Source organism: Oryctolagus cuniculus, chromosome 3, assembly GCF_964237555.1.
Source record: "Oryctolagus cuniculus chromosome 3, mOryCun1.1, whole genome shotgun sequence".
NCBI classification, from domain to species: Eukaryota; Metazoa; Chordata; class Mammalia; order Lagomorpha; family Leporidae; genus Oryctolagus; species Oryctolagus cuniculus.
Window position 1 is genome coordinate 71,779,691 of NC_091434.1, and position 24,071 is coordinate 71,803,761.

General features: G+C 42.5%; 1 protein-coding gene across 6 annotated transcripts in view; it reads left to right on the forward strand.

Annotated features, from left to right (window-relative positions):
* LRP2 (LDL receptor related protein 2) overlaps positions 1–24,071 on the forward strand; it is a 302,615-nt gene that overhangs the window by 129,423 nt on the left and 149,121 nt on the right. For 5 of the 6 annotated variants that reach the window (XM_051849416.2, XM_051849415.2, XM_051849414.2 and 2 more), the window contains exons 5-13: positions 6,466–6,576; positions 6,912–7,025; positions 8,526–8,642; positions 9,752–9,901; positions 11,244–11,363; positions 19,148–19,276; positions 20,316–20,485; positions 21,806–22,029; positions 23,061–23,267. In XM_051849416.2, the coding sequence (XP_051705376.2) occupies positions 6,466–6,576; positions 6,912–7,025; positions 8,526–8,642; positions 9,752–9,901; positions 11,244–11,363; positions 19,148–19,276; positions 20,316–20,485; positions 21,806–22,029; positions 23,061–23,267 (1,342 nt within the window). The remainder of the gene's footprint in view (positions 1–6,465; positions 6,577–6,911; positions 7,026–8,525; positions 8,643–9,751; positions 9,902–11,243; positions 11,364–19,147; positions 19,277–20,315; positions 20,486–21,805; positions 22,030–23,060; positions 23,268–24,071) is intronic. The other variant, XM_051849417.2, reaches the window with a different exon arrangement.

Genomic DNA, 24,071 nt, shown 5'->3' on the forward strand with positions numbered 1-24,071 from the left:
TGTTTGGGCACCGCATAGGATCTCTCTCTCTCTCTCTCTCTCTCGATCTCTCGATCTCTCGATCTCTCGATCTCTCTCTCTGCCTATCGTTCCGTCTGTCTGTCTGCTTTTCAAAAAAAAAAAAGGAGAAGGACACCCTGAGATTCCTGTCCAGCTGTTGGGTAATTTTCCTGCTCCCTTTAACAACAAAGTTACTTAGAGTTGTCTTTAATGTCTCTTTACATTTATTCTCATTTCTTTCTTGAAGCCACTGAAAACAGTCCTTCCTCCCTACCAACTTCCTGAAAACATTCTTGTTAGCACCATCAGTGACTGCTGTGTTGCTAAACCTAATGGTTCGGGCCCGGTGCTGTGGTGAAGCTGGAAAAGCCGCTGCCTGGGGTACCGGCATCCCACATAGGCGCTGGTTTGAGTCCTGGCTGTTCTACTTCTGATCCAGCTCTCTGCTAATGGCCTGGGAAAGCAGTGGAAGATGGCCCAAGTCCTTGGGCCCCTGCACCCACATGGGAGACCCGGAGGAAGCTCCAGGCTCCTGGCTTCAGATCAGCACAGCTCCGGCCATTGCGGCCAATTGGGGAGTGACCAGTGGATGGAAGACTTTCTCTCTCTCTCTCTCTCTCTCTCTGCCTCTCCTTTTCTCTCTGTGTAACTCTGACTTTCAAATAAATAAATAAATCTTTTTTTTAAGAAAATGAACCTAATGGTTCATGTTCCGATATCACCTTATCAGAGTTATGCCCTGCTGTCACTCTGTCATCTTACCATGCTCTAATTTTGTGATTTTTTTCCCTATGTAACATTTACTGCAATGTCTGTTTTCCTATTCCCCCGAACACAATGTAAGTTCCTTCAGAGCAGGGATTTTATTTCATTGCTTTATTTCTAGTACCTAGCACACCTGTAAGTATGCAATAAGTAATTTTTAATGCAATGTTACATTGCATTACATCTGGCTCCAAGACAATGTTACAGTTTTGTTTATCTCTTCATTTAAGAATATCTAACGATATTCTTAATCACAATATCTAGAGAGTCAAATATAAAAAATATATTGAATAAAACAGAATTGTAACTAAGAGGAAGGCATCTTTCTGCATACTAGCTGGTTCCTAGTACATTGACTTCACCTAACGGTGACTTGCTGATGGGCTCAGATTCCTGGCCGTGGAGCTGAGCTGCACCATTTCTAGTGACTGGGACATGGGCGCTCTCATAATCTTGGCGTGCAGATAGTCTTCCTGTCTCTTCGATTGGACCTCACCTGTTTATTCTGCCTAAGTGGATCACTGGATAAGTATAAGGAAGAGATAGGAACAGAACCAATGTGTGGTGTGGTCCCTGAGTGAAAACATGTAGCTTCATAGCTCTTTATAGAACGAGCACCGCTGAACACAGTGCACGTTGTAAATCTTTGTTCCCCCATGAGAAGGCTCCTTACTTGTTTGCACTGTTCCTTGGAATATTTGATATGTGATTTTGCATCGTGTTGCTCCTGTGTTACAGCTTGTGTGAGATTTTTATTCTTTTTCAGAAATTTAAAACTACATTATTAGTCTTTATCTCCTTTGCAGTTTGGTGTTAGCTCTGTGAATAGAGACTAGATAGACATTTGGGGCTAAGTCTCAGCCATTTACGAACAAAGGGGCAGGATAAAGAAAACTAGATAGATGACAATGTGTTTCCCCTTTTTGGTTTTGATTTCCTGGAAGCTACTGGGACCAAATTTGATGTAATTTTCTTTCTCTTTCCAAGGTGCTGAATTTCTATTTCATTTTATAAATCTGATTAGGTGTCTGCTTGTTATTGAAAGCCACTTGTGAAGCAGGGAACCCCTCTGAGTTGTCCTGTTGCATATGTAACTGTGCTCCCTGGATGCTGTCTCTTCAGGGACTTGAAATTGATCTATGGTGATGGTAGGAGAGTGATGTCAGTCCCTGCTACTTTACAACTTCTGTTTTGGTATTCATCTTTTTCTGGGAAGCTATGTTTCCTAGTATATGGTTCCTCTGAATTCCTAGGTTATATTAGATTGAAGTCTTTTGCAGACTATGTCATAAGTTGAAACCAGGAGCTGGCCTCACTTGCCCAGACTTCTTAAACTGACTGGAGGAAAGAAAAGAAAAGCTCTACTGGTCCCCTTCAGTTACTTCTTTCTCTTTTTATAGTCTTTAAACACTCTTTTTCTGTTTTCATTTCATTTGATTTCAGTCTTCTGTAATTTTTCGCTTCTTCCTGTTACTTCCTCTGAAGCTTGTAAATGGTGACCAGATCTGTGTTAGTGGTTAGGAACATGAGTTGTGGAGTTTGCTTGCATTTGAATTCTGGCTCTCTGCGCTACCCGTCATGTGACCTTCAAATTCCTTAGGCTGTGTGTGTCTTCATCCATAGGGTAGGTGTACTCACAGTATCTGCCTCATGTGGTGGTTATACGAATGAAATGAGTCCCTACATATTGAGTGCTTGGTACATTTCTGGCAGGTGGGTGTCAGTAGACTTTATTCATAGCGATGGTTATTATGTTTGTGGGTAGTGCTTGCAACTAAGTATGGGCAGCCAATCTAGTAAACATTTTCTAGCAAATCATTACTTGCCTAGATTAACCTGTCTTGGAGCCAGAATAAGTAACATCAAGTAACTTATCAAGAACGACTGTAGGACTTTGAAAAGTCCCTGGTCTGTGGGCTGGACTTGTGTCAGCACCTCTTGTTTTCTTTCCTATCTTGGCTTAAGTCTCTTAATCTACCTTTACAATATCTTCTTTTCCTTTATAATCAGTTTGTCCTCTTTCCTATTTTCTTTCCGGTTGTTTTTCTTTTCCGCTTGTGAGAATGGAGTGTATTTACAGTCTCCTAATCATGATAGTAAAGAATTGCGCCTTATATTTGTATCTTAACTTGACTGTAAATGATTTCCTTGTAGGGAGGTCCTCAAACTCCCATGGAACTTTCTGGCTCTAATACAAATGATTAACAGGAGAAACATTTGAAAATCTTTTAGCACCAATTTTGTGTCTATTTTAGTTTGGAGGGAACAAACTTGAACATGTATCTTTTGGAACTGGGAGAAAATAAATGGGAGGAGCAAGGGGTTAGCATGAGGAAGAATGTTCTGACATTTTTGTGTCATATAACTTTAAAGGTCTACGGCTTAGTCTTTCAATTAAAACCATTCAGAAGGAAGAGTTTCTTTCATGTTCATTTTTTTTTCCCTCTAAAGATTTAATTATTTATTTGAAAGTCAGAGTTAGAGAGAGAGGGAAGGACAGAGGGAGAGAGAGAGAGAGAGAGGGAGGGAAGGAGAGAGAGAGAGAGAGAGAGAAAGAGAGAGAGTCCAACCACTGGTTCACTCTCCAAATGGCTGCAACATCTAGGGCTGGGCCAAAGTGAAGCCAGGAGCCAGGAGTTTCACCCAGGTTTCCCACAGGGGAGGAAGGAGTCCAAAGGGCCATCTTCAGCTGTTTTTCTCAGGCCATTAGCAGGGAGCTGGATTGGAAGTAGAGCAGCCGGGACACAAACGAGCGACCTTATGGGATGCCAGTGTTGTAGGCAGTGGCTTTACCTGCTGTGTCACAATGCTGGCCCCTCTTTGGTGTTCTTGTATATTTTCCCTTTATAGTATGCTTTCTACATACTTAAAATCTTGCCATTTTAACCACGTGATGCATTTGCTTCATGGGAAGTAGTTTATAACGTTAGACTTGGGCTTGCTAAGCAAACCAACCCCAAAATAAGATTTTTAGACATCTCCCAAAGGGAAGCTCAAAGCATTTGTGACTTCCTGTTTCCTGGGGTAGATTGAAACTCATTAATTAAGGGACAGGGGAAGTGGAATCTGTTTCTTTGTTTGCTCAGTGTGAACCATTTGGACCTGTTTCTGTGTGAATCTCCCAAAGGGGGACAGCGCTTGCAGACACTTCCCGTGTGCAGCGCAGTCAGGGAGTCCCGCATGGTATCAGTGGTGGGCGTCTCCCCCAGGTGGCTATTCACAGAAGAGACCAGAAGTGTGCATGGCTTGAAGGACATCCTCTGCTGATGGAGAGATTTCATTATCAGCGAGGATGGAGACAAAAAGTGTTTTTCCACATTCTGAGTGTGAAGCTGCTGACCTGGCCATCACAATCCCCTCTCTGACGACATCAAGCTGGCTTTGTTGTTTGTGGCAGGGAGTGAACCCTGTGGGGAAGCATTTTGTTGTGTCCATGGAAAATGTTGTAACTCTTCTCCTTTCAGTTTTATGGCACTGGCTCTCAAAAAGCAGCACAGGGCCAAGCAGAGCTCTGCCCTGCACAGGTGCCCCAGCTCTCTTGTATCTGTAATAATGACCTTCAATGAGGAAGCCACAATCCAAGTCCGCATCCAGGCTCCTCCTGACAGGTAGCTGACTTCTGGCAAAGAGCTGGGTTTTTCTAAGACTTTTCTCCTGCTTGCTGCTGCTCTTAAATGGCATCATGCACTGACTCTAGGTGCGACCTGGCACTCAGCTGGCCTTTTGCACTGCTTGAAGGGAGAATTAGTAAACAGAGTTGGGTGAGTGATTTCAAGGCACATTAGCAATGCATTCTGTCTCAAGTATGAGAAGATGGAGGTCATCCTAAGAAGTAGCTCATTTATGACTATTTATAAAAATAAAATTCGGGGACAGCGCTGTAGCAAAGAAGGTAAAGCTTCCACCTGCAGGTCTGGCAACCCATATGAGTACCTGTTCAAGTCCCAGCTGTTCCGCTTTTTTTTTTTTAAGATTTTATTTACTTATTTGAAAATCAGAGTTACACACAGAGAGAAGGAGAGCCAGAGAAAGAGAGAAAGAGAAAGAGAGAGGAAGAGAGAGAGAGAGAGAGAGAGGGATTCTGTCCACTGGTTCACTTCCCAGATGGTCGCAATGACTGTAGCCATAGCAGAGAGCTGGATAGGAAGTGGAGCAGCTGGGACTCCATATGGGATGCCAGCACTGCAGGCCATGGATTTACCTGCTATGTCAAAGCGCCGGCCCCTGCTCTGCTTTTGGGCCCCTGCACCCAAATGGGAGACCCAGAAGTAGCTCCTGGCTCCTGGCTTCAGATCTGCCCAGCTCCAGCCATTGTGGCCATTCAGGGAGTGAACCAGTGGATGGAAGATCTCTCTGTCTCTCTGCCTCCGCCTCTCTGTAACTCTGCCTTTCAAATAAATAAGTAATTTAAAAAAAATCAAATTCATAAAATTTTAATTAGCAACTTAAAAATATCTTTCATTCAAATATTTGATTGATTATATGCAACTTTGGAAATTTAAATATTTAAGGACACTTAACAGACTTGTGTTGAACTCCTGGAGATGAGAAGATTTCACAACTTTTCCTTGCTTAGAAAGAAATCTGGAAACGATATGAGAATCACTACTGAAACAGTCTTTTTTTTTTTAAGATCTTCAGAAGATACCACACTTCTGAGAAAGTGCATAAAGACTGTAAAAAGAAGACATCCAAACTATTTCACTCACTATTTAGCTAAAATATCCACCCATGATAAATAGCTCAGTGGCAGTACTGAGCATTTCCCGAGTACAGTGAGTAATACCCTAGTCCTTGTACTCAGGGATGGCGATTCTAAAACAACCAAGAGAGGAGCCTTGATCTCGGGAAGTTTCATTATATTGAGGGGGAAAGAGAAGAAAGCTTACAGTGAGGTGTCGTAAGGGGCCCATGGGAGCAGCCTGGAGAAGCTCAGAGGAGGGACATGCCATTCCTGCAAGGGGTGTCTTGATTTTCTGCTGCAACCTGGAAAACCAGGGTTAAAGCATCTGGTTAATAGCAGTCAGGTGCCCATGAATAAACAACGCAGTGTCAATCGTTTGTGCTTGTAGAGTACATTATGCTTTGTCTAGTGCTTTACTGGACATTGTCTTTTTAGGTCCCTCTACACTGTGTAGTAGATTATCCAAATGTGCAGACAAGCGTGTGGACGCGTGGCGGCTGAGAGAGGTCACATGGCTTGAGTGCCAGCGAGTAGCTCCTGAGTGTGACCTTTGGGATCAAGCCTCTGATCTTTAGACCCGCCTTCTTTCTCTGACCCTCTAATGGAAGACATGACCTTCGTTTCCCAAAGTATATGTGATGCTACACTAGTTTTCTGGGATGTTCATTGTATTGTGTGAAACAAGGTTGCTTTTCTGAACTAAATTAAATTCTGTCTCATTCTTTAGCTCTGGGCTCAAAAGTCATCCCATCAGGGGAGACTTCCCTGTACCCCCAATCCTCTTACTGTGTGGTCTCACAGCCTTCTCTATTCTCCACATCAGCCACTTGGCAGTGTCTGATTAAGGTCTGTCTTCTCCATCCTGCTGTGATCTTCATGAAGCCAGGGGCCATGGCTGTTTTGTGTACTAATATATGCTCAGTATTAATGCCTAGCATGTCATAGTCACTCAAGAAATGTTTGCCGAAGGGATGTCTTCATTTAAGTTTGTTTGCTATTTCCATTCTTTTCAATAGAATACCCAACATGTGAGCAGCTCACCTGTGCCAACGGAGCCTGCTACAACACAAGTCAAAAGTGTGATGGCAAAGTTGATTGCAGGGACTCCTCTGATGAAGCCAACTGCAGTAAGTAATGTGCATGAGATATGCAGAGGTGAGCTGAAACCAGCTTATCCTGCCCTGGGAGGGCCAATTCTGTGTATCTCTTCCCAAGTTTGCACTCAGTGAATTAATGTTGTTAGTTTGAAGTCAGCTGTTTCCTGGAGTATTTACACCATGGAAACTGGCAAACAGTACCACAGGGGTCTTTTAGTTCCTGGAGAACTGACTGTTAAACATTTACCACCATTCTAATAGCTAATACATGTCCCTTTAAACTTGGGATAGAATCTTCTGTGAGATTAAACGGATACAGTGGAATTGAAATTTTCCTTCTTTCCCTTCTTACCCTTGTGTTGCAGCTGGGCTGTGTCTACACCACGAGTTTCAGTGTGACAACGGAGATTGTATCCCTCGCTCCTTTGTCTGTGACCATGACTTTGATTGCAATGACAACAGTGACGAACATTCTTGCAGTACGGTGATTTCCTTATGCTGGGTCATGTTGTCTGGAGTGGTTTTTGTGTTTTTCTCACCACCACCACCCCCCACCACCACCAATGTTCTGCTTTTTTCAAAGAAAAGAGTCATTTTACTTGATGACAGATGGAGCCAGAAGATCATTCAGGGACCATGGCCTGAGCTGTAGTGTGTGGTTGGACCTGGGCTCCTTTATCTTTTAAGGATCTGTGTAGTTGATGGCTTGCTGATGGACAGTTTGCGTTCTTTCCTTAGGCTACAAGGGTACAGGGTATATTGTATCACTGACTCTCAAATTACTCATAGCTCAGGAATGGGCCTGATAACCTTGAAAGAAGAGAGAATGAGAGAAGGGCTTGAAAGGGAAAGGAAGTGCCCTAACAGCAGTGCTCTGCAATCTCTTTCTTTTCTTTAATTTTTTTATTTAAAGATTTATTTGTTTGTTTGAAAGGCTGAGTTACAGACAGAAAGGGAAAGATAGAAAGGGAGAGAGATCTTCCATCCGCTGGTTCACTGTCCCAATGGCCCCAACAGCCAGGGCTTGGCCATAGTCCACTGCCTTCCCAAGTGCATTAGCAGGGAGTTGGATAAGAAGTGGAGCAGCCTGGACCTGAACCACAGCTCTAATATGGGATGGCAACATCACAGATGGTAGCTTAACCCACTGCACCACAACAATAGCCCCTACTTTGCAATTCCCACTGCATTAAAGTTGGGAGTTTAGGAAAGCTACCAAGTGGATTAGGTGCCTTTTGGTGCCTCCACTTTGACTATACTTTTACTTCCATGCTGTTGCCTATAATACAAACTCCTTTTCTCTTATAGTTGCCACCTCTTGAGTCCTTTATTAGACTGTATCAGGTTAGAAGTTTCCATAAGGGAGTTCTATTAATTCCAATTAGTGGGCATTTTTATAGCAGTTTGTTAGAATGTATGATTTTTCTCCACACCTGATTGATTGGTTGGTACCTGTGCCTTATGGGGTTACATATTTTCAATATCATCTTAATTTTCTATGAACCATGTATGATTTCCTTTATGGGATCTGGGCTTATTTCAGTACTGCATCAAAGATAATATGACAACATGGAATGGTTGACTCGGAATCACTTGGTCTCAGCGTGCAATTACAGTGCTTGTGGTAAAGTAAGAAAATGCTGTACACTGGATGTCTAGCACTTGCTGTGTCTGCAGACATCCTGGCACGCCTGTACCACCTCTGTTCCATGTCACCTTGTTGCATACCATTTCGTTTTTTAATCTCGAGAAAGGGAGACTGGCACCTCAGTTCATTTCCTGGACTCAAAGCTGCTGTTATCTCCTCCTTTTCTTCTTTCCCGTCCCATCCCCCTCCTCCCCTCCCCCCATTTTTGTCAAGCTACTTAAGGGATTAAGCTGATATAGAAATTTCAGTTTCCGGGAGCTAAGTGTAGGCAGTGAGGTGAGCACTTTGACTTTTTACCAAGTGATTAGTGAAAGATACTGCTTTCTTCCAGCCTACCCGACCTGCAGCGGCAACCAGTTCACTTGCTCTAATGGCCAGTGCATTCATCAAAATTGGGTTTGCGATGGAGAACAAGACTGTGGTGATCATGGAGATGAAAATGGATGTGGTATGGAGAGGAAGGGATTCCTATTTAAGCATTGTCTTAATGTGTTTTCCAGAACCTATTTTTCCTCCTTTCCTATCAAGCCTCAGTGTTGGTTGGGGTTTAAGAACTTATTTGAGGACTTAAACTTTTTTTTTCTAAAATGATTCTGAACTCAAATGCAGCATAAATTAAAATCCGTATCATAAAGGCAAAAAAGATAGGACAGTGTCTCCCCCTTCTATATCCCACTCTGTCATATTCCATGTCAGGTTGCCTATCACTCCTAGGTCTAAGTAGTAGGCTGGGAAAGTAGGGAAAAGAGGGGTAAATGTGATTTGTCTCAGACCTTACAACTTCTAAACCTGACTTTGAACCAGTTACAATTACAGTTACAGTTACAGTTCTGTTCAGGTTTTTTTTTTTTTTTTCGACCTCCAGTGGTGAAAGAGAGGCCACATAGTGGACAGGTGGGATGGGGCTAGGATTGGTGGGTACAGGAGAGGCTGCTGCCCAGGGAAGATTATTTGAAAAGGAAATTGCCAATGAAGTGCAGCCACACTTTCTGTGGTTCAGGGCTTCCTCACATCTGTACCGTGAGGCAAGTTGTCTTCACTGTCCCAGGCCCAGATATTATAGGGTGATGCTTTTTCTGGGAACATCAATTGCTTTCATGTTTCAATGTTCCAGGAAGTGGTGTTCCTACATTTGAGTAATGGTTTTTCTTATAGTGTCAACATTTCACTAAATAAACAAAGCAAATCAAACTGCCAGCACCAAAACTCAGCAATCTTGGGAGTCACCTTGATGACCTCTGAGTTCTGTTGGTCAAGATTTGAATGTCTGATTCTTCTTCTAGGAAGGTTGACAATTCAGGCCCATATCTGCTTTTCACTCTTACCACCTAGCTGGGTGGGGGCTGCCTTCCCCTGGGAAAGTGAAGCTTAAATAATTCCATCTTGCCACTATTCAGATTGTTAATAAAAGGCTAATGAAACAGAGACTTTGAGTTTGCTGTTGAATACAGGCTGTTTGTGGCTTTCTGTTGTCTATCTTAAACATGGATTTAAAGAGTGCTGGCTCCAGTTCTGTGGTCTGTAACCACCAATGCCTCTCTTTTTTTTTCCCCACAGATAACAGTCATCGTTATCATAAGTGTTACCCTAGAGAGTGGGCCTGCCCACAGTCTGGACAATGCATCCCGATTAATAAAGTTTGTGATGGGATTTTAGATTGTCCAGGAGGAGAAGATGAAAACAGTACCGCTGACGGAAGATCTTGTAGTGAGTATGGAAATTTATCTAGGCAACTTTCAGGTAAAGATGCTTCCGTTCTAAACCAGATTCTCAAGTGCAAAGTCCATCATTTGGCCTTTGCGTTGCAAAGACTTGGTGCCTAAATCAGCGAACATTTACTGTTTCTCACAATTCTGTGGGTTGGCCAGGGAATTTTTCTGGTCTGGACTAGCTCATTCATGTGTCAGGATGTTGCAGGGAAAGCTTGGGCTAGCCCAGGCTTGTTTACATTGTCTTGGAAGGAGCAAACTCCCCGGCTCAAGCACTTGAAGCTCTGCTTTTGGCATGTTTGCTAATGTCTTACTGGCCACATTATGTGACTTGACCAAGCATGGAATATATTAAAGAAATCAGTTACAAAAATGCATGATTTCCCTTCCCCCAGAGGAAGATTGGTTTTAATGTTCACTGTGATGACTCTAAGGGTATACAGGAAATTTCATTTCTTGGATTATGCTCATGGAAAAAGGTTTTGTCTGGCTATAGTAAAAGTAAAAAAAGCACAACAAAACAAACACAAGCTTGTATTTCCTGGGCTATGTACTTTTAGTTCTTTTCTTTTTCTTTTTAAGATTTATTTATTTATTCGAAAGTCAGAGTTACACAGAGAGAGGAGAGGCAGAGAGAGAGAGAGAGATCTTCCATCTGCTGGTTTACTCCCCAGTTGGCTGCGCTGATCTGAAGCCAGGAGCCAGGAGCTTCTTCCGGGTCTCCCACGCGGGTGCAGGGATCCAAGGACTTGGGCCATCTTCTACTGCTTTCCCAGGCCATAGCAGAGAGCTGGACTGGAAGTGTAGCAGCCAGGTCTTGAACCGGCACCCATATGGGATAAAAACATGCAGAGAATTTTATGGCATTTTTCCCCTTATTTCATTTGAAAGCTTTAAAGTTTAAGGTAATAAGAGATATATTGTCATGGAACAGAAGCTAGAAAATAAAAATTAACAGAAAGAAAAAAACAGAGTCCCCTAAAATCCCACTGTTTGAAGCTAGCCACAGTGCACATTTTTAGGGTACAGTTGCAGCCCAGTCACTTAGAAGTTCTTAGGCTCTTCTACTCTGTAGACACAAAGATAGACTCATGACCAGATTTCTCTGTAAACAGCACTTAACATGGCTTACACTTGTATATACAGTAATGATAGCTTTGAAAAGGAGTTTTAAAAATATGGGTTGAGCTTCTATTGCATAATATTGTGCTACATTTTGAATGCTGGCAGATTTTTCTGTACCTCTACCATGTGCTTACAAAGAAGCTGGTAGGTAAGTCAGTCTTCCTGGAGGTCACCATTCATTTACTTATGTTTTTTTTTTTTTTCCTTCTGTTCAGGTATGACTCAGTGTCCTACCTTGAACTGTGAGTACCAGTGCCACCAGACACCATCCGGAGGCAGCTGTTTTTGTCCCCCAGCTTCTATCATCAACCAGAATGACAGCCGTACCTGTATTGGTAGGTGACAGGCGGGAACTCCTGGTCTTTCCCCGCGTGCACTGATGGGCTCCATGATCTTGGACATCAGGGAGTTTGTGCTGTGGATGGGAGTGATGGTCCACTATGGCAAAGAGCAACAGAGCTCTCACAGAAAACCTGGGAAATAGCCACTGCTCAAGGCAAGAGAGCCTGTTTATTTTCTGATGATGGAGGTCGTCCCTCTGTGTTCTCGTTCTAAGCAGTTGAGGCAGGGCTGATAAGGACATGTTGGTGATTAAATCCTGAATTGCTCTCTGGCAGTTGGTAGATGGCTGCTGTGTTGAGCCCATCAGGGACTCCCAATCTGCTCCCCTAGCCTCTTCTCCAAGATGGACAAGTGCCCCCAGGATCCAGCAATTAAAGCGTTGTCACCTGACACAGCACAGGGCCATGTGGTCACTGCTCCTGTGGCTGCACTAGTAGGCCAGTGCCCATGCTGGGCTAGTTGTTCACTGTATTTATTTTCACTTATTTTCACTTCTAATTGGAATAAACTTCCAGGATGAAAAAATTCTTTATCACGACACTTCCAGCTGGTGCTTGACATTGGAACTAGACACCACAGTACCAAGTATTTCCTTACATCTCTCTTATCTGAATTACAACATTTAGATTTCTCCCACTGGAAAACAAATCTTTGATTCTGATGCCAGCCTTATCAGAGTAGGATATACTGTGATTAGGACAGGGCCTTATGAGGGAGAATTAGACATGGCCAAGGATCATCAGTATTCATTTCCTTCAGATTTGAACGAATTTTTAAAGCTGTGACTTCTTTTGCATTCCTTCTTAATTTTGGTACATGAACTACAAATATCTTATTAGAAAGTGGCCATGGATTTTTTAAAAAAAAAAAAACCTTTGTTTTTTCCTGTATTGGTAAAAGACATCTGGAAATGGAAACTATGTATTAAGATTAAGTTTGAACATCATTTATGAATCTCTGGAAGACTGATGATTCAGAATTTTTCAAGGGTATTTGTGTTCTTTTGATATCCCTTATTTTTTTTTTTTTTTTTTTTTTTTGACAGGCAGAGTGGACAGTGAGAGAGAGAGACAGAGAGAAAGGTCTTCCTTTGCCATTGGTTCACCCTCCAATGGCCGCCGTGGCCAGTGCGCTGCGGCCGGCGCACCGCGCTGATCCGATGGCAGGAGCCAGGAGCCAGGTGCTTTTCCTGGTCTCCCATGGGGTGCAGGGCCCAAGCACCTGGGCCATCCTCCACTGCACTCCCTGGCCACAGCAGAGAGCTGGCCTGGAAGAGGGGCAACCGGGACAGAATCCGGCGCCCCGACCGGGACTAGAACCCGGTGTGCCGGCGCCGCTAGGCGGAGGATTAGCCTAGTGAGCCGCGGCGCCGGCCCTTGATATCCCTTATGAAGTCGAGATTATTTAAGGCTTTCTGATTAAAAACAAACATGATATACATAAGGAAAAAAGTTCTAAAAATTAAAAAATGTCTGCTGAAATAGATTTCTGACCGATTGATATAATTTGGTAAAGAAATTGAATTTGGGTAAACCTAATGAAGTTAGTCAATCTTTAGTCTAAGCTCATGGCTTCCAACATAATTATTCTTCATCAAATGTGGTGAATCTCCATAACCACTTCGAGCCAGGAAATCCCTTTGATACCAGAAATAAACTCTGGTTTGCAAATTAAACTTTGAATTGTTTTTTTCTTTCCAGTTATAGTTCCATTTATTTGTGTCTTCCTTATTTTATTTTTTATTAAATTTTAAAATTTATATAAAGGGAACAAATTCTGTGTATTTCATGTATACAGGTTTTTTTTTTTTTAAATATTTTATTTATTTATTTGAAAATCTGAGTTACACAGAGAGAGAAGGAGAGGCAGAGAGAGAGAAAGAGGTCTTTCATTTGTTGGTTCACTCCCCAATTGGCCACGACAGCTGGAAGGGCACCGATCCAAAGCCAGGAGCTTCTTCCAGGTCTCCCACGTGGGTGCACGGGCCTAAGGACTTGGGCCATCTTCCACTGCTTTCCCAGATTGTGTCATCTTCTACTGCTTTCCCATGCCATAGCAGAGAGCTGGATTGGAAGTGGAGCAGCCGGGACTTGAACCAGTGCCCATATGAGATGCCAGCACTTCAGTCAGCAACTTTACCTGCCATGCTACAGTGCCAGCCCCCATTTATACAGTTTTAAGAGCATAATGATACTTCCCACCCTGTTCACCCTCTCTCCCTCATGCCCACCCTCTTTCCTTCTTTCATTTTTTTAAAAATTTTTAAAATGACATACTTCTTTTTTTTAAAAAAATATTTATTTGAAAGTCAGAATACAGTGAGAGAGAAAGAGAGAGAGAGAGAGAGAGAGAGAGAGAGAGAGAGAGAGAGAGATCCACTCTCCAGATGATTGCAATGGCCTGGGTTGGGCAGGGCAAAGCCAGGAGCCAGGCACTTCATCCATGTCTCCCATGTGAGTGCAGGGGCCAAGCCCAAGCACTTGCGCCATTCTCTGCTGCTTTCCCAGGCACATTAGCAGGGAGCTGGATTGGAAGTGGATCAGCCAGGACTCAAATCTGTGGCCATATGGGATGCTTGCACTGCAGATAATGGATTAACTCCCTGTGCCACAAGGCTGGCCCCAAAATGACATGCTTTCAATTTACTTTATAATCACAAGCTTAACCCTCCTGGGATTCTTGAGAATGTATATTCCTCAGAAATACAATAGTGTGGCTCACTTACCCGTCATATGCCAAGAAAGACTGGATTTTTATATATAGTAAAACGATCTGACTGTGGTTGTGTTTCTGATGTTCAAAGTAGGTAATTTTCTGTTTTTAATATCAGGATCATGTCTCAATGTTTGGAGTATCCTTTTCAGTAACTGTATTCCACAGGACACACTAAGATCAAGTGGTTCATGCAAGTCAGCCCAAGAGATCCTGAAGACTCTGAGAGAACTGTGAATCATGTATGAAACCACTCTCCTCCCCCCAGATTTCTAATCATTTCTAAACATTTTAGAAACAAAACGTTATGATCCACAACTGCCCTTAAATGAGACTGCAGGGCACTTTTTGTTTCATTTTCATTGCCATCATCATGACATGGGGGCTGCAATCCAGGTTTTAAAGCCATTCTCACAAGCGTGTGTGCACCTGTTTGGGGGGCCCTCTGACTTTTGAAGCTGGCCCCTGCCTCCTGGCACCTGTGGGCAGGCAGCATCCTTTGTTCTCGGAGTGGTGCTCATCCGTGTGAGGGTGAGGCTGCTCCTTTGTCCTTGGCAAACGTCAGGCTTCCCTACCTTCCTTTCCTGGCACCCAGCTGCCAATCTGGTTCCCAGCCTTCTAGTTCTCTAGGCACTTCTCTTGTCTCTCAGTAGAAAAGGAATTCCAGTAGAAACACCGGAAGCCACATTTCTCAGTCTTACATCAGCTTTAACACCCAAGGAGGAGTAGGGGCCGAGCTGCTTTGCGAATGAAATTAGATAAGCCTTGAAGTCTTTCCAAAGTGATCTGTTTTTCAGTATCCTTGGCTCAGTCTTGTGATGCCCCATAACCCGTCCTCAGTCATTTTTTTCCCACCCTAGGGCCCCAGATAGCGCAGTTTCCACCTTTTCCAATATCTAAGTCTGTGATGAGCCTAGGGTTGTGCTCATCTTTCCATGTGTCTGTAGCTTCTTAAATGTCTGATTACTTCTCTTTTTTTGCAACCCTGTAAGAAATGAAAAGATCATTGTGTTACAAAATTTCACACTTAGCATACCAATGAAGATAATACAGAAAGTGGCAATATTATCTTGTGCATGAGAAAATTTCAGAATTTACAGAACACTGTGCAGTTCACAGCATGTTGGAAGTGGTGTGGTCCGATGCTGGGTGCTAGTTTGAAATTATACAATAGACATCTTCTTGTCAGGCCCCCAGTATCTTTCTGGGACTTTAGGGCAGACGACATCATCTGGAGATAAACTTGAAAGACTACTTCAGAGGACCCTTGTCAATGGGAGGCCCCTGCCACCTGTGAAACCTTTTCTATGACTTTCCTTGTCTTTCAGGAAGGTGTCATTTGCCCCTGAGTTTTGAAACTGACTTACCATTTCTGTCACATTTGTTTCCAAGGGGACTGCATTTTGTACAGAGAACTCTTTAAAGACATGGCATTGTGAAGCCGGTTGCACTTGTTTCAGCTAAGCTGAAATTTTTGCAGAAAACTGTTTTGGTTTGCTCTCTCAAGCATTTCAATGCAACAAACTGGTTGTAACTCTTTTCATGGCTGACTCACTACAGAGGCTTCAGGTGTTGGGAGCCTATGCAACATTCGGCATCTTAGACATGGATCCCCTGTGAATGCCTTGGTGGTAACCGCGAATAAAACTGCGTTACACAAAATCTTGTGTCTTCCTACTATTCATCCGCCCCTGGTAGTCTTGACCTGGCCATGGAAGCTCTGTGGTGTGCCGAAACATTTAACTGGGCTCATTGTTTCTGATTGACAGGACATGCTGTTTGTTGACAGAATGACATTGTGGTGCACCATTAGGGCAGGGAGGTCATTCAGCATGGTGGGGCTTCACACAGCCAAATGGGTCAGAGGGTGTCCAAGGGGTCTCAGCTAAAAAGCAGATTTTGGATTATTTTCAAAGTGGTATTTGTTGGTAGAAGGAGAACGAGAATAAAAAGGAAAGAAAAGTGGAGAGAGGTAATGGAGTTTTTGGGGAGCTTTGGAGAATTTCAGTGCTGATCAGGTTGTCGCCATCTGTTTTGCTCTTCTCAAAAATTCTCAATTCTATTTGTCTTCAATTTGGCTGACAATGGATATTCTGTAGCCTTCATTTCTTTCTTTATAGTGTTCTAAGGGATACAGTATTATAAGTCAAGGCACATAGCAGTGAGGTTATTCACTCACTCTAATCTTTAAGCCCTGGGAGTATAGGTGACAGGATGGGCATTTGTACATAGGAATTTCTGGTCATGACTTCTGCACCTTTGATTTCCTTCTGTTTGAGCTGCTGCTTCCAGAGTGACTGCAGACCCGAACGGTTCATGGGTCTTGCATTTAAAATGAGATCATGACGTTCTCGGGGTTTGAGGGGGGAATGTCCTGTGCTTTCCTTCCCACTGAGGCGAGGCAGCAGGTGCGCCTTTCTCAGGGCTGAGGTGAGGACACAGCGATTCATCGGTGAGAACTTTTTATACCCGTATGGTCTTGTCTGGAGCATACTGGGTTGACTTTAACCCCCTATAGTTAGTCACTGTCCTTGGCAAGAAGGCTGTGCTAGTCCATGGTTGTGTTTGGCCAAGAGGGAAAGATGGAACCATGGACTTGATCCCAGGACCTTCTTAGTCTTTCCTGGTTGGGAAGTCATGGGAGGGTGGGCCCCCCAGCAGGTGTGGTAGCTCCCAGTTCATCATTCTGCCATTGGCTGCAAATGTAATCAGGTCTTAGAAATCTGGAGAATTCTAGACCTGAGGGTGTAGTGGTTTCAGGAATTATAATCCATGTAAGAATTTCTGAAAGCTCAAGGGCACAGGAATCCTGCTGGCGTCCTTCCAGGGTGTGGGATGATGAAGAGGATATAGACTTGCAGAGTCCAATGCAAGATAGTTGGCACCAAATTCTGTCTTAAAATCTTTAGGAAAGTAGGAAAAGATCCTTTGTATATGCTGTTGTGTTACCCCCCACTGCCATGTTATATTGCTTATGTCAGTTATACCAAAACTGTCTTTGTGCACAGTAGAACAGGGGTTTCTGTGGCAATGAACAGAGCTCTATCATGTAAGGCGTTTAATAAATAAAAACTTATTGGGGCCGGCACTGTGGCATAGTGGGTAAAGCTGCCACCTGTGGTACCGGCATCCTATATGGCTGCCAGTTCGAGTCCTGGCTGCTCCACTTCCAATCCAGCTCTCTGCTGTAGCCTGGGAAAGCAGTAGAAGATGGCCCAGTCCTTGGGCCCCTGCACCCATGAAGGAGACCTAGAAGAACCTCCTGGCTCCTGGCTTCAGATCAGTGCATCTCTGGCCTTTGCGGCCAACTGGGGAGTGAACCAGTGGATGGAAGAACATCTTTCTCTGCCTCTGCATCTCTGTAACTTTGACTTTCAAGTAAAACAAATAGATCTTTAAAATAAATAAATACTTATTAAATGAATAGTAAGTTAATAAATAGAAGACATTTTTCTTTTTTACAAAAGATATTTGTAGGCAATTTTTTATTTTATTTTATTTTTTTTTTTTTGACAGGCAGAGTGGACAGTGAGAGAGAGAGACAGAGAGAAAGGTCTTCCTTTGCCGTTGGTTCACCCTCCAATGGCCGCCGCGGCCGGCGCGCTGCGGCCGGCGCACCGCGCTGATCCGATGGCAGGAGCCAGGAGCCAGGTGCTTTTCCTGGTCTCCCATGGGGTGCAGGGCCCAAGCACCTGGGCCATCCTCCACTGCACTCCCTGGCCACAGCAGAGGGCTGGCCTGGAAGAGGGGCAACCGGGACAGAATCCGGCACCCCGACCGGGACTAGAACCCGGTGTGCCGGCGCCGCTAGGCGGAGGATTAGCCTAGTGAGCCGCGGCGCCGGCCTGTAGGCAATTTTTTTTATATTTATTTATTTGAAAGGCAGAGCTACAGAGAGGCAGAGGCAAAGAGAGAGAGAGAGAGAGAGAGAGAGAGAGAGAGAGAGAGAGAAGCCTTCCATCTACTGGTTCACTCCCCAAATGGCCACATTGGCGAGAGCTGAGCTGATCTGAAGCCAGGAGCCAGGAGCTTCTTCTGAGTTTCCCATTAAGGTTCAGGGGACCAAGCACTTGGGCCATCTTCTACTGCTTGTCCAAGCCATAGTGGGGAGCTGGATCAGAAATAGAGCAGCCTGGTCTTGAACTGGAGCCCATGTGGGATGCTGGCACTGCAAGCAGCAGCGTTATCAGCTATACCATAGTGCCGGCCCCTGTAGGAAAATTTCTTTTAAATTTCTTTTCATTTTAGTTCTACAAGACAGAGACACACAGAAAGGGGCAGAGAGAGAGAGAGAGAGAGAGAGAGAGAGCTCTTCTTGCCATTGAATCACTCCCCAAATGCCTACAGCAACTGTGGTTGGGGCAGGCCAAAGCCAGGTGCCCATGTTTTGAAAATAATGCTAATTTAGTTTTGGCTATGATTTTTTGACATCAAAGGAAAAATAACTGGAGAAATAGACCTTTTCAAATGCTTTGTTGCAATTACTTATTTGTATATTTAAGAATTTATTTATTTGAGAAAGAGAGATCTTCCATCTATTGTTCACTCCCCAAATGCCCAAAACTACCCAAACTGGGTTGGGCTGAAGCCAGGAGATAGAAACTCAGTCTGGGTGTCCTACATCAGTGGCAAGATTCCAGCTACTTGAGCTGCCAGCTCCTAGGGTGCACATTAGCAGGAAACGGGAGTCAGGAGCCAGAGCCAGGAATTGAACCTAGGCACTCCAATGTGGGATGTGGGCATCTTAACTACCAGGCTAAATTCCTGCCCCCTTCATGTATATTTTTATAAACTACTTGAATGCTTTTGGGTTTTCTCTGTGACGAAGATGCCTCTCTAAATTCCTACGTTTTATTGTATGCTTGGAACCTGTGCCTCCATTGAGAGGGTACTTGATGAAACAGGGGCCTCACCATGCTTCTGGACATGTTTGCCCAGGATTTTTGTCAGAGTGCTCAAGAAATCAACATTTCTCTCTCTCCAAGAGAGAGAGAGAGAGAGAGAGAGAGAGAGAGAAAGAAATGCTGGTAAACGTGATTACAAATGTTTGTTTCCCCTGTGACAGATTTTGATGACTGCCAGATATGGGGAATTTGTGACCAGAAGTGTGAATACCAATTTGGACATCACCGTTGCCTCTGTGAAGAAGGCTATATCTTGGAGCGTGAGCAGCACTGCAAAGCTAATGATTCCTGTAAGTGAATCATGGACCCTTGGGTCCCTGAAGGATAAGCTTCTGCTGTCTCCCTTCTTTTGTCAATGATAAAAGAAGTTTAGCATTTGTGCTGGTGGTGAGGTTTTTGCACCACACACCAGAGGTGTCCCCTGTTGCTAGGAAGAATGGATCAACATTCCTTTCATACTTTGTTAAGGATCAGTTTCTGGATTAATGATCATTATCAACATCTTTTTTATTAGTTTCTTTATTGGCCCAGGCTATTATGTCAGGTCCAATTGTGGAATAAGTTTTGTGCCTGTATTTAAATGAATCTGACATTTAGATTCTTATTCAATTTAACTACCTCAAATGTGGATAACAGTTATCTAGAAACATTTTTGATGTCATTCATGCAAAATTTAGAAGTGTTCTAGACTAAATTTGGATTAAAACTTGTGCAATGTAAAGAAAAGTCACAGGGAAAAGTGCTAATCCAACGTGCTTTTGTGTGTACATGATTTATTTAACTAGTCCCCTATTGATGGACCTATTATTATCCTTTCCATTGCAAATAAGATTACAAGTAACCTTATTCCTATGTTCTCTTGCATCCTTTTGAGTGCACATATGGATGGAACAGATCTAGAGCCACTGTTGACATGTTTTTCATGGAGTAGTTTCCTGGAAATCTTTAAAATGTGCTCCATGTTTAACACAATGTGTTATTGCACGTGGAGGTAAAGTACCCGCATCATAAGGGATTCCTGAAAATACCTGATAAATTCTCCTCAGGGTTGAAAATGCACTGCACTTGCAGTCAGGATACTTGAGTTCTTGCTACACTGTTGCTAATTTACTGACTTGGGGAATTCATTAAGCATCTTTGTGCCTCCATTTGCCCTTCTATACAAGGGGTAGAATGAGAGCTGTCTATGTCTGCCTCAGAGATGTATTGTAAAATCAACTAAGCTACCAGAAGGAAACATTTGAAAAAGCCAAAAGCACACCAGTTGTGTCTACTGCCCTGCCCTTGCTCACCTAAAAGAATGGTAATGCCTTCCTTCTCCACGTTTAGTTGATGAGGCCTCCATCATCTTCTCCAATGGTCGGGATGTGCTAATGGGTGACATTCATGGAAGGAGCCTCCAGATCCTAGTACAGTCCCAAAATCGTGGAGTGGCCGTGGGTGTGGACTTTCACTATCGCCTACGCAGAGTCTTTTGGACAGACACCGTGCAAGATAAGGTAAATAGAAATTTCAGAAGCATAGTTTGGGAGTTGAATAGAACTCCAAGCACAAAGTGTTGATAGCTTTTCATTTTTGGGGGGAGTAGAGAGGGAAAGTTGCTTTGTTTTCTAACAAAAAAGGCCCTTGAGATATTTTATGTTAATCAGCACCTTTTCCATGCTATACTATTACATGTGACCTATTAAACAAAGCAGTCTATTATATGGATTAGCCTTGAGCAACTTTTAATTTTATTCGAAAAGGAGTCCAAAAGCCTAATTAAAAGAAATAGTAGACATTCTTTCAAAACTGGATAGATATTTGGTAGTAATTTTTGAAACTTGATCATTTAAAATGTAAAAAATACTCTGCTTTCCTGGATGATAAAAATCAGATTTTTACCTACATCTTCTAAATGGAACTGTAATTGAGGACTGGGTAACAAATATTGACAGTATTTTGTTTCACTATACCGTCTTATTTGGAAAGTGTGATAGATTTAATTTCATCTGTAGGTATTGCAATGGGGATTTTTAAAACATAAGTTTTAGAGGCTTTTAAAGAGTTATGAGATTTTATTTTTAAAAATTCTTTTTACATTTCCTTCATAAATTTCTAATCATTTAAGTAGGAACTTCTGTAAACTTTCTAAAAATTGAGAATTTGGGTTTTCAGCAATTCTGATATGATTACACCAAAAACAAAACACAAAAGTCCAATCTTAATTAAATTTTCCACAACTGCTAAAATGGGAAATGCAGCTTTAGAAAGAAAGACCAAAAACACAAACACAACACTCAGGTTTTCCTCAGTTATGCCTTATGCTTTTAAAAAACTAATTTCTTCCCAGTAACTCATGATAAATAGCAAGCTTCTAGTGGATTTTTCTAAAGGCCCAGAGTATTAATTAATATAAAACATATAAACTAGGGGCCGGTGCTGTGGCTTACTTAGCAAGTAAAGCCTACACCTGCAATGCCAGCATCCCATATGGGTACTGGTTTGAGTCCTGACCGCTCCACTTCCGATCCAGCTCTCTGCTATGGCCTGGGAGAGTGGTAGAAGATGGCCCAAGTCCTTGGGCCCCTGCGTGGGAGACCAGGAAGAAGCTCCAGGCTCCTGGCTTCGGATTGGCTCAGCTCCAGCTGTTGCTGCCATCTGGGATTAAACCAGCAGATTGAAGATCTCTTTCTGTCTCTGCCTCTCTGTAACTCTGCCTTTCAAATAAATAAATAAATCTTAAAAAAAAATAAGAATTAAAAAAGAAAGACAACTGTCTGCAGTTTAGTAATACTTAGGAAGTACACCGATTTTGTTTTTTTGGTTTTTTTTTTCAGGTTTTTTCAATTGACATTAATGGTTTAAATATCCAAGAAGTTCTCAATGTTTCTGTTGATGCTCCAGAGAATCTGGCTGTGGACTGGGTTAATAATAAACTGTATCTGGTGGAGACCAAGGTCAACCGCATAGATGTGGCAAATTTGGATGGAAGTCAGCGGTTTACCCTCATAACTGAGGACTTGGGGCATCCTAGAGGAATTGCCCTAGACCCAACTGTTGGGTAAGTGATGTGAAAGCTTGCTGATTTCTCTAGTCTTAGAATTTCATTTATCCCCCTAAACATTGACCAGCCATTAGATTAATTGAAAATTGTGATTTCTCCTATGCTCCGCGTTCTAGAATCCATGTTTATTTTATGTCTCTATTCACCACAGCTCTAAAGGAGTCGACTACATAAAAATTCCATTTGAAGATAAATAATCCAAACACGCCTACTGGTGTACTAAATACGTGATGTTTTTGAAGTATGAGCCTTATTCTTGGTGTTTGCCACATTTGCATGGCTAAGAGACTGAGTTCTACTTTCTGACTTCATCTGATAATATTGTTACAACTAAGCATTACTGTGTTTCATTATTATTAGGATGATCACTCTAAGATGAATTAGCTATAAGTTTTTAAAGAGGAGAAGAGAGGTTCCTTTTAGCACTTCCTTGTTAGAACCCAGGGTTGAGATACTAGTACCCGATTGCAGATTGTTCTGTATGAGTCAGCCCATGATAATGTTTTCATCTCTTCAGGGTTGAGGGCAAATTTTCCTGATTTTCACACTTGAGAAGAGGTATGGGAGATAGATAGCTGTCTTCTAGTTTAGGCTACATTAGTGGTGCTGACTGGTGGCTTTTCATCTCTGTCCCTCCTTGAAAATGGGAATATTCTCTGGGTTATGGCTCAGAATGGAGAATTGAGGAAGGAGATAGCTTGCCAGCTCATTTAAAAATGTACTTATAAACTTTCTTGATGGTATAAAAGAAATGTGAAAGAGCCAAGGAACAGAGGAGAAACTTACGAGGATGAATGAGATTTTAAGCTGCCCTATTAATTCACTTTAATAGCAACTATCTGGAGTTGTTAACTGTCCTGATTGGCACTTAGTGTCTGTTTTAAAAATATATGGATTTCTGTGTTGCTTTATAACCCCTGGTTTGTTAATCAGCTGGAGGAAATTTCCATCACTTAAAACACGCTATTGAAATGCTTTCCAGGTATACTTGTAAAATAGCAGACTCACTTTTTGTTTTCCTTTTGCAGCTACTTATTTTTCTCTGATTGGGCAAGCCTTTCTGGGGAACCTAAGTTGGAAAGGGCTTTCATGGATGGCAGCAACCGTAAAGACTTGGTGAAGACAAAGCTAGGGTGGCCTGCTGGAATCACACTGGATATGATATCAAAGCGCATTTACTGGGTGGATTGCCGGTATGATTACATCGAGACGGTCACTTACGATGGAGTTCAAAGGTAAGCAGTATTTTCTATGGCGTCATGAGTTTGGGGGAAAGTACATGCATGATGGAAGAGACACCAAGAGACTAAAATTGAAAGATCACTTGGTTGGTTGAGGTGGTAGCGTTACTGACCTTCATGCTGGCATTTGCATCAAGCTCCCTACTATGAATTGTGCTACTTTTTCTTGTGTTCCATAATAATGCTCAGGGAATATGACCTAAGCATTTGTTTATTGGTGTTTCTTCTACCTTCTCCCCAGTTCAGATAAAAGCACAATATTTTCATTCAATCCTGAGTTCTTTCTATGGGTCCCCTATGCTTTATTGTCCAAGATCCTTCTGCCTTTTAGTTTTTAACTTTCCTTCTTAAATAAATATTTTTATTATTTAACATTATTCAGTGAGAATTAATTGAATTTTACTTTGTTCTTATATACTTCAAATTTCAAGGAGGAGTTGTATTTTTACATGGAATACTTAAATATTTCAATGTTGAATATGACATGCATTTCTCTTCATCTTAGTTTAGATGGAACTAACTATAAATTAATTAAATGTTTAACTACTTTAGATACTTCCTTTTGGTATTTTCTTTTTTTTTAACTTTTATTTAATGAATATAAATTTCCAAAGTACAGAATATGGATTACAATGGCTTCCCCCCCATAATGTCCCTCCCACCTGCAACCCTCCCCTTTCCCACTCCCTCTCCCCTTCCATTCACATCAAGATTCATTTTCTATTCTCTTTATATACAGAAGATCAGTTTAGCATACATTAAGTAAAGATTTCAACAGTTTGCTCCCACACAGAAACA